Raw genomic sequence first — 8,900 nt, forward strand, 5'->3', positions numbered from 1 at the left:
ACATATTAGTAGGCTCTCATGCGTTGGCTTAGATTTTGAATTTAGTTGCGATCAGCATTGGTAGGAGCGGCCAAATATCTCTAGCACTCGGGCAGCTAACAGTCCAAAACAATCCTGATCTTTCCATCTCAAAAACTTGATATCCTCCTCCATCAGTAGTCCACTCAGGATGATCGATTTCAGTATCTTTAAAAGATTGGATAAGTTCATCCAAAGTTTGACATGTAACCATCGTGAAAGATATGCATTGTGAGTGATTGGATCTCTACTGCATAATGCAAAAAAAAATTTTTTAAAGGAGCTAAACAATCTGACAGAAAGAAACACTAACAGACTGCTATAATGCAAGAAGTTTGTGGCACCAATCTATGGCTATGATTGAATACATTTTTTCCTAAATGAATAAAAAGATTGTTATATGTTTCTTTTATCACTATATTTATTATTATTATTTTTTTTAATTTAAGGCAAAATTGCACTGCTCTAACTTTGGTTTTGGTTTCTAGTGCCAACTTGTGTGTTCTTGTATCAAAAGATACAAGAACACACAAGTCCAATTTAAAAGAAAATTATAAGCTTAAATCAAAGGAAAACGACTGTAAATTAATCTTGTGATATTTTATAGCTTCTCCTGTCATACCTTCTAAATAAAGTTGAATACCAGAGGGGATGGGGAAAAAATATCATAATGTAAACATAAGCAAAGTAATCTTCAATATTTTTTAGATTGAGGACAATATTTTTGTTCTGTTTCCATATTAAACAGCTTCATGCAATTCTAATTAACATTAAAATTTTATAGACCACATTCAGATCGACAAAAATTTCCACCACAAGCAGGATTCCTTCTTTAACAGGTTTCAACTTGGACTTGGTTTCACTGTAATAGTTTTAATTTTGTTTTAACTGTTTAATGAAAAAATAATTATGGTAACTAAATATGTAAAAAAGTAACTATTTACTAAAAAGCAACTCCATCTGGAGTCCTGTACATATTGACAATATTCAAATTTTTGCTTTATAAATATACAAATTTAAATTCACTTTTTTTTTATAAACATTATTTCCAACAAACGACAACAGCTGGTTCCTTTTCGACCTTTTCTTCTAATTCTTGATAACTTAGACCTTAAAAAAATGAAAAGAGAATTGATGTTGTCGAAACCGTGTTGTATTTGCTTATTGTGTACTGGCACAATGAAGTGACGTTTTTCTCAACACTGGGCTAGTTGAATCTTTTATTTAGTTAGAACGTTTTTCCCATACATCAACGTTTCGGGCATCAGCCCCTCTTCAGCTAACTAAATATATATAAAAATATTTAACAGGACACAAATNTGTATAGTTTATTTGTTAATACCATATCTAATAATCATCTAATAAATTCCTCAAATAATCTAATGTTCTATGATTCAATTAATTTAAAACTCTTCTAACAGGCTTCATCCAATTATTTAGCTCAAAAATTATAAAAATTTGAACACTTTCTGCCTAAGAACTATTTCTCAACAATTCAATCATAAGTTTTATTTATTTAAATTGTCGAATGGTCAGTTTTGAAATCCAAAGATTGATCGATGTCAATAGTTAAGTTATGTAACAAACTATTTTGCTTATTTTTTTAAATAAACATTATTATTATACTACTTTATTTCTGTAATATAAGATATCGCTTTCTTCTCAATCAAGATGGTCAAATTGCATCAAGTATGGATAGATTAATAAATATAAATCATCATTTTATTGATATTAGAATAGACTGATGATAAAAGTCCAAACATTGTATAAACAAATGTCCATTAGTGTGATTAGAACTGATTAGAACTGAAATTAGGAGGACTCAAATTAGAATGTGTAAACATACATTTATCCTCGATGACTGCTTATGTAGCCACTAGTGCTATGGATGAAAAATAAACTCTTAGATATTTGTATATACATTTGTACTAGTGTGTTTGTCACATTTAAGCAGAAACAATAATTACTAACTATGTAAAATCTTATTTAATTTTACACGGTTATCAATTATATGGAATCTACATCGATTAGAGAATTGAGCCGAGACCAACAAAACATCCAAAAAAATATAAATCAAATCTTAATAAAATGTAACAGAGATTAAAAATGTCTTAACTTTTTCATCATGTCTAATCACCAGGAACAACTATCTTCCAATGCAGAGATGAGATTTTTTCTTTAGAGGCTACGCCTCTGCAAAAAAATGCAAAACAGTCTAAAAGTTCACAGCTGACAATCCCAGTACAATTTGTTTTTTTGTTCGTACTTTTGAACTGCACGACTGCTTCAAAAGTATGAACATTTTGCTTATTTTTTCTAAGTACGGTATAGACACGGGCACAGCTTTTAAAATACGGACGCGTGGTAATCCTAAATACCCCTACAGTCCAAAGCCGAACCAAGAAAGTCTTTAAATCATACGTCAGTCTCCTTGTTATCATTTATTCTAAATAATCTACAGTATACATCAGTATACTACAAAGTAAACTGACTGACTTTGAATTCTTACACGCGACCAAGAATTTGAAGTCAATCAGTTCACTTTGGAGTGTTCCCAGACCTTTAAAGTGTTTTGAAGGTCACTACTGTAAATGCTTGCATTTACAGCATTTACAGTAGTGACCTTCAAAACACTTTAAAGGTCGGAATCTTCAAACACGCGTGAAATTTGAGCTCACATTTTATAATTTTTCGATTCCCGAGATATGAATTTTAGGAGATTGACAGAAAAAGTTCAAAATTGCTTAATACTTTTTTTACGTCATTTTAAAAATTATTATTCTTAAATCTAATTAATTTATTTACTAAAAAAGTTACTATAACCCGTAGCGCCATCTGTTGGCATAAATATTTTAAATCGCTATAACTTCTCACGTGCGTATCGTAGACACTTGTCCAAATAAATAAATAATTCAATATATTTAACTTATTAGTTGTATATATGTCGATATATCGTGTGTTATAATACACATAAACAGGTTTAATTTCTAATAATATTTAAAAACTAACCCTTTATATTCTGTTATTAATTAAACCTTCGGCCATATTGAAACAGCGCCCTCTCACCAACTTTAACTAAAATCATGTCGAATTTATATCGCGACTGAAATATATTTTAGAAAAAAATACGATCGAATAAACATATAAATTTATATTTATTTGTTATTTTATCGAAAATTTATTTTTAAATGTTTAAATTCATTTATACACAAACTATTGTTTATAGTGACTTCGTCACAATGCCGGCTGTAATTTTCCGTCACGGTGCTCTCAATTTAGTAGTGACTTGCCCATACATCATACTTTTTCTGTTAACGATAGAATCATGCCGTTCAAGAGAAAATTTTTGAATCGAAATAACTAGCGTTGCTAACTATCTCCCATCGTGTGGGACTGTCAAGAATTTTCGAACGAAATCCCACAATACACGTAAAAATCCTACAAAATGTTTTAAAATGATACTAGAAAAGAAATTTACAAAAACATATTTATCGAAATGAAATACACGTAAGTGCACGCTCTAAAAGACCCGGAAAAATCGAAGAAAATTTTTCGAAAGATGGTCGGTCCAGATATGTCGGGCCTCGTCCCTCATCATCCGACCGTCCCATTGTGGGCTTGCTAAAAGAAACCCTCTTAATGACCACAAGACAGAAAAAGTTGAAAAAACTATTACTGAAAATTTCGTGCCGCTAATTGCAGCGGCGTGTCGTCCATAGAAGCGGTGGAAGTACCGGTGGACATTCATGTAAATGCAGAAAATAATTTATCAAATTCCGAATACAAGAAAATGATTGAAGCAAAATTAAAAGAAAAAAAATTATAAATTATTCATAAAAAAAATTTAAAAAAATTACCTTATTTTTTTTTTAATTCAAATATTTACGAAAATCGATCCATCGTTGACGCGTCTTTTAACGTTTGTTTGAAATTCGTCACACGTGACGACTCGCAGTTCGATTGTGTTTCTGTTCAGAGTCGGACGTGTTTTTCTTGCGGTGGTGAATTGTGTACCTTTTTTGCAATTTGCGGAGTTCGAGGAAGAAGAAAAGAGATTTTGTCTTAGTCCATATTGACCCTAGACGTAAGAATTTATTTAATAGAGTGGTTGCGGCCGACGTTTTCATCGCGAAAACGTGTACGTCGGACGTTCAGCGCCTCCTTCCTGTAAGCCTAAATGTTTGACAATGGCGTTTGGAATGTCCAGCATGATTCCACTGACTATCCAAACATCGTTGTCAAACTTCTAGGCTTACAGGAAGGCGGCGCTGAACGTCCGACGTACACGTTTTCGCGATGAAAACGTCGGCCGCAATCTCTCTAATATTGCCGGAAGAATCATCGCTAGAAGACATCTCGGACCATCGTTCGACCGTTTTCGTTTTCGATTCGAATGTTTTAAATTTAAAAAGGCAGCTGCGGTGAGCTTTTTGCTTTATTAATTTAAGCTTTTGTTTTCACTGGACTAATTGCAAATTTTCTTTTTTACAGAATGAAGAGGTTGGTGCAGTTTTGGAGGCGGTGGCGGCAGAGGGAGAGGGTTCCTCGGACGGCGCGGAACGAGTCTGTTGGACTCGTATTGCGCCCGAATAGATGGAGGAGCGGGGGTTCAACGAGCAAGAGGCACGGGTGAAGAAGACCTTCCCCGAGTGTGCGTGGTGTGGCATTATCCTGGAGTCGGGATTATGCCGCGCTACACTCTGGGTCCAACACACTTGGCCAAGATCTTCGGGGTCATCTGGCCACAGACCTTGTTGTGGAAGATGTAGAAAGTGACGGCTTATCTGAGTTGACATTTTCTGGTTGGTCACGTTCTTTCTGTTCGTCCACCACGGCAACGCCACTGCCTTGCTGAAGTCGGAACGGGGAGGAATCAGAGGAGAGAGCTGCCCTAATCTTGGGACCGTGGTGTCTGGTTTTGTTGCTGCAGACGGCTGCTGGTCCCTCGACCTAAGCGGCAATCCTCTTCAATTTTCCCCTTCTTCATTTGGATGCGACATTCTTACCAGATTACACTTTTCACCTGGACTCGACACCTTTTCCTGGACATGACCTCTCTTACTCGGACGTGACCCTCAGATTTGACTCCCAATTGTGACCACCTGGACGCGACACGTTTACTCACTGGACATTTGGCCGACCTTTCTTTCCAAACAGCTGTTATGAGGATTGAGCTTCCGGCTAGTCTAGGCTAGGTCAGGTCCTTTGCTCTTCTGGTAACACTGTTTGGGAAGAAAGACTGTGTGATAAGGTAATAATGTTGACCTTAGGTAATAGTGAGAAAGAGAGAAGTTCATTTGTCTTTGTGTTTTTTGTAGGAACATTTGGGAAGGAGAAGGATCTCATTCCCCAACTTTACCACAAAGAGGATGAAGTGGCCGTTTATCATACAAGTGAATATTTCCCGAAATCTCTGATGGTAAGAACTTTTTCATTTTCTTTTTTTATGCATCTTATTCTTGTATCATAATTTACTGTTTTTCTGTTTTTAGACACGCTGAAAGATGTTCTTCGATCACACACACATGGACACAACATCACCGTGCACAAAGATATACACCGTTTAATCTTTACTTGAATTCTTGCACTCACACACTTACATATCAAGTGCCTCATTCTGTGTAATTCGACACAATGAAACCCAAACACTCTCTTCCCACAAATCCAACCCCTGGATCCTCGTTCTGGGAAGTGGAAACGCCAATTTTAAAGATTAAAACACTTTAAATTAGTGGCCGAAGGGGCTCTGGTAATCACACCTTGTATAGATTAGATGGAATTTCACACATTAGCATCAATAATCGAATTTTTCTGTTAAATCTCTGGAAGTTTAATATGGTAAGAAATTATCTGCGCACAATTCTCGTTCATATTTCAATATTAGTAATTCTTACCTAAGATCATTAAAGATCTTTGTGCTCATCGTATATTTCGTCACACTTGCAATATGGCAGCTGGTGAGTTTTTGTTTTGTTTTGTATATGGAGGGCACTAAGAAAGGGCTGTTTTAATCTTACCCATCCTTGGTTTCTGAAGATCCACAATGTGGACTGGTGGACTGTATGAGGACGGGACTCGACACCAAGGCTGTGGAGTCTTAGTCGGGAGGAATTTCTGGCTAGAGGAGTTGGAGTCGGAAAAAAATGTGTCGACTCCGGCATTTCTCTTTTTTTGTTTTCCATAGAAAAATTAAAATGTAAAAATATCTGCAAAAAATTTCACCCCAACGCAATTTTATAGTAAAAATATTAAAATAATGTGAAATAATTTAAAATAAATATATCGTTAGAGATGCTTTTTTGTCATTTTATTGCATTAAAAACAAGTTGTAACGAGACACTGGGGTCTCCAAAATTTACAACTATTTGACCTTTAGCCAGCTGCTTGGTGAACTTTCGCGGGACGTTCTTACGTAGACTTCGAGGGGAATCGGTGTTCTAGTAAGGTGTGCAGTAGTTCCAGGAATAATCCCAATATGAACACATGCTGTTTGGTCATTACTACTATTTCTCTGAGGGAGACCGACTTCCTTGTCCGATTCAGGATTAATTCAGGATTCGTACTTGCGTCCTTTTTGTCTAACCTGGGTTAACTCGGAAAAAAGTACTTAAAGGGTTTTTACTACGATTCTCAAGTTCAGATTATTTTACTTGTGACTTGTAAGTATGAATTATATTTATCTACATATTATTTTTAAGAGTTATATCTAATTTTATATACTTAAATATTGTTAGATACCTAATTACCCTTTCACAATTTCACAATGGAAAAGAAAGTATTTTCAAATTCAAAGTCTGCAGTTTTTGAATATTATAAACTTACTACGGATGGAAAATATTATCAGTGTAAATGCATTGTAGAAAATGATGATGGCAAACATGTATGTGAAGCAAAAATTAGCGCTTTTGCTAGTTCTGAAAAAAAAAATGCACCTACAAGAGCAGGTAATCTAAAAAGACATTTGCAACGTCTACATCCTAAAATTCTACAAGAAGTAAATGAAAAAGATAACAGTAGAAACACTTCATCTATTTTAAAATTAGAAAATATCCAAAAATTAAGTTCAGTACAAACACAAGTATGCAAATTCTTTGCTTCGGATAAAGTTACAGTAACAATGACGGGTGCAAAATTTAAAAATCTGATAATTGAAATGGTGGTGCAAGATAGTGTGCCTTTAATCTTTTTTTCACGGCCAGCCTTTTTAGGCTTAAACGGTGAAATGGCGAGAAAACTTGGAGTTTCACTAGATAGAGAAAACATCAGAAGGCTTATAATTGAAGAGGCTGTTTTGAAAAAAGATGAACTCTGGAAAAGACTGAAGGATCGCTTGATATTTATTAAAATGGATGCATGCACTCGTCATCGAGTGAATTATTTTGCAATTGATGTTTTATTTATTGATGAGAATAATACAATTGTTACGAAGACATTAGCAGTAAAAGATACTATGGCTCATCACACAGGAGAGTATCTGCAGAAGTTGGTTCAAGAGGTATTAGAAGATTTTAAAATTAAAAAGGAGAATATTTTGTGTATTGTAACAGATAATGCTTCGAATATGTTAAAAATAACTGAGAAAATGAATCAAGATAATGAGATTCCATTAGAAGACATTCATGAAATATTCTCCATTGACACACAAATCGAGCCTATAATAGAAAAAGAGGAATATTTAGATGATATTGTGGAGGAAGCGTCCAGTATGTTTCAAATCCAGCATATGCGATGTGCTGTTCACACGTTGCAATTAGCAATAAGAGATGGATTAAAAGACTCTCAGGTAGCTAAAATCATTACAAAATTAATTAAGACAAGTAGCTACTGTAGCTAGAACCTCTAAAATAGATGCTATTCTGAGAAGGCGTGCTAGAAAAGGAATTATTTTAGATCAATCTACTTGCTGGGGAAGCACTTATTTAATGCTTAAGCGGTTGCTCGAATTGAAAACCTTCCTTGAAGACCTTGACAATCCAAGTGTTTTATTAACTGAAAACCAATGTAAACAAACAGAAAAATTAGAGTGTGTCTTGTCATATCTTTATACTGTCACCCTAAAGTTACAAGCTGAAGATTTGACACCTGGAAATTTTTTCTTACAGTGGAAAACTTTGATGCATCAGCTCAACAAAACTGGAGGAATTGTTGCTAATGTGATTTTATCTTCAATGAGAAAAAGAGAGATTCAGTTGTTAGACAATAAAATCTTGTTAGCCGCTATTTACGTTGATCCAATGAATCAAATTTTACTAAATGACAATCAAATTGCCTCAGGAAAAGAAAAGCTTCGTGAAAGTACTATTCGCTTGAAAAAGTTGCCGTTACCTTACATTTATGAATCAAAAGATGAAAATAAAAATAATGAATGTAATGACAACTCGGAATCATCATCTCCAAAAAAAGAGCTTGATTTCGAAGCATATTTGGATAGTTTAGAACGTCTCAAAGTGAAGCGAAGACGTTTAACGAATCAAGAAACTAACCCGGCAGAAATTGAAAAAATAAAATTTGAACAAAATTTTTTAAATGGGCTAATTGAAATAGAAAAGTATGACCGTTTATCAAAATTGAACGTAGAAGAAGCTATTTCAATTTATCCAGAAATTATTCGCGATGCAGCTAGATCTGTCACAGCAATGCCCCCAACACAAGTCAGTGTGGAAAGATTATTTTCAGCTTTGAAAATAATTAAAGCTGATTTAAGGGCATCTATGAAAGAAGATTTAATTGAAGCTATTTTGTTTCTTAGAACCATTTTATAAAATTCAAAATTATAAATGTAATTTAGTTTTTTTTATTTAAGTGAAAATATAAAATAAATTTTCTTATTAATTTTTAAAAATGTTTTGTATTTTGTTATAATTCATTTATTTTAAATACAA

The 8,900-nt window shown here is 34.1% G+C and overlaps 2 protein-coding genes across 3 annotated transcripts; both read left to right on the forward strand.

The window, feature by feature from the left end:
• The first annotated feature begins 4,234 nt into the window (after window positions 1-4,234).
• Window positions 4,235-8,890, forward strand: LOC111623902. Of its 2 annotated transcripts, XM_023366643.1 has the most exons (5): window positions 4,235-4,439; window positions 4,510-5,269; window positions 5,337-5,437; window positions 5,511-6,677; window positions 6,753-8,890. In XM_023366643.1, exon 5 carries the CDS (start codon window positions 6,782-6,784, stop codon window positions 7,850-7,852), a length of 1,071 nt encoding a protein of 356 aa, XP_023222411.1. In that variant the 5' UTR covers window positions 4,235-4,439; window positions 4,510-5,269; window positions 5,337-5,437; window positions 5,511-6,677; window positions 6,753-6,781; the 3' UTR covers window positions 7,853-8,890. The 2 variants fall into 2 exon arrangements, with proteins under 2 accessions (XP_023222411.1, XP_023222406.1); XM_023366638.1 differs by having other exon boundaries at window positions 5,511-8,890.
• Window positions 7,941-8,780, forward strand: LOC111623667. The gene is made up of 2 exons (XM_023366339.1): window positions 7,941-8,478; window positions 8,563-8,780. Exons 1-2 carry the CDS (start codon window positions 7,941-7,943, stop codon window positions 8,778-8,780), a joined length of 756 nt encoding a protein of 251 aa, XP_023222107.1.
• Window positions 8,891-8,900: the final 10 nt, after the last annotated feature.

The sequence above is a fragment of the Centruroides sculpturatus genome, unplaced genomic scaffold, assembly GCF_000671375.1.
Source record: "Centruroides sculpturatus isolate CEXI.00-Female unplaced genomic scaffold, Cexi_2.0 scaffold49, whole genome shotgun sequence".
Classification (NCBI taxonomy): Eukaryota; Metazoa; Arthropoda; class Arachnida; order Scorpiones; family Buthidae; genus Centruroides; species Centruroides sculpturatus.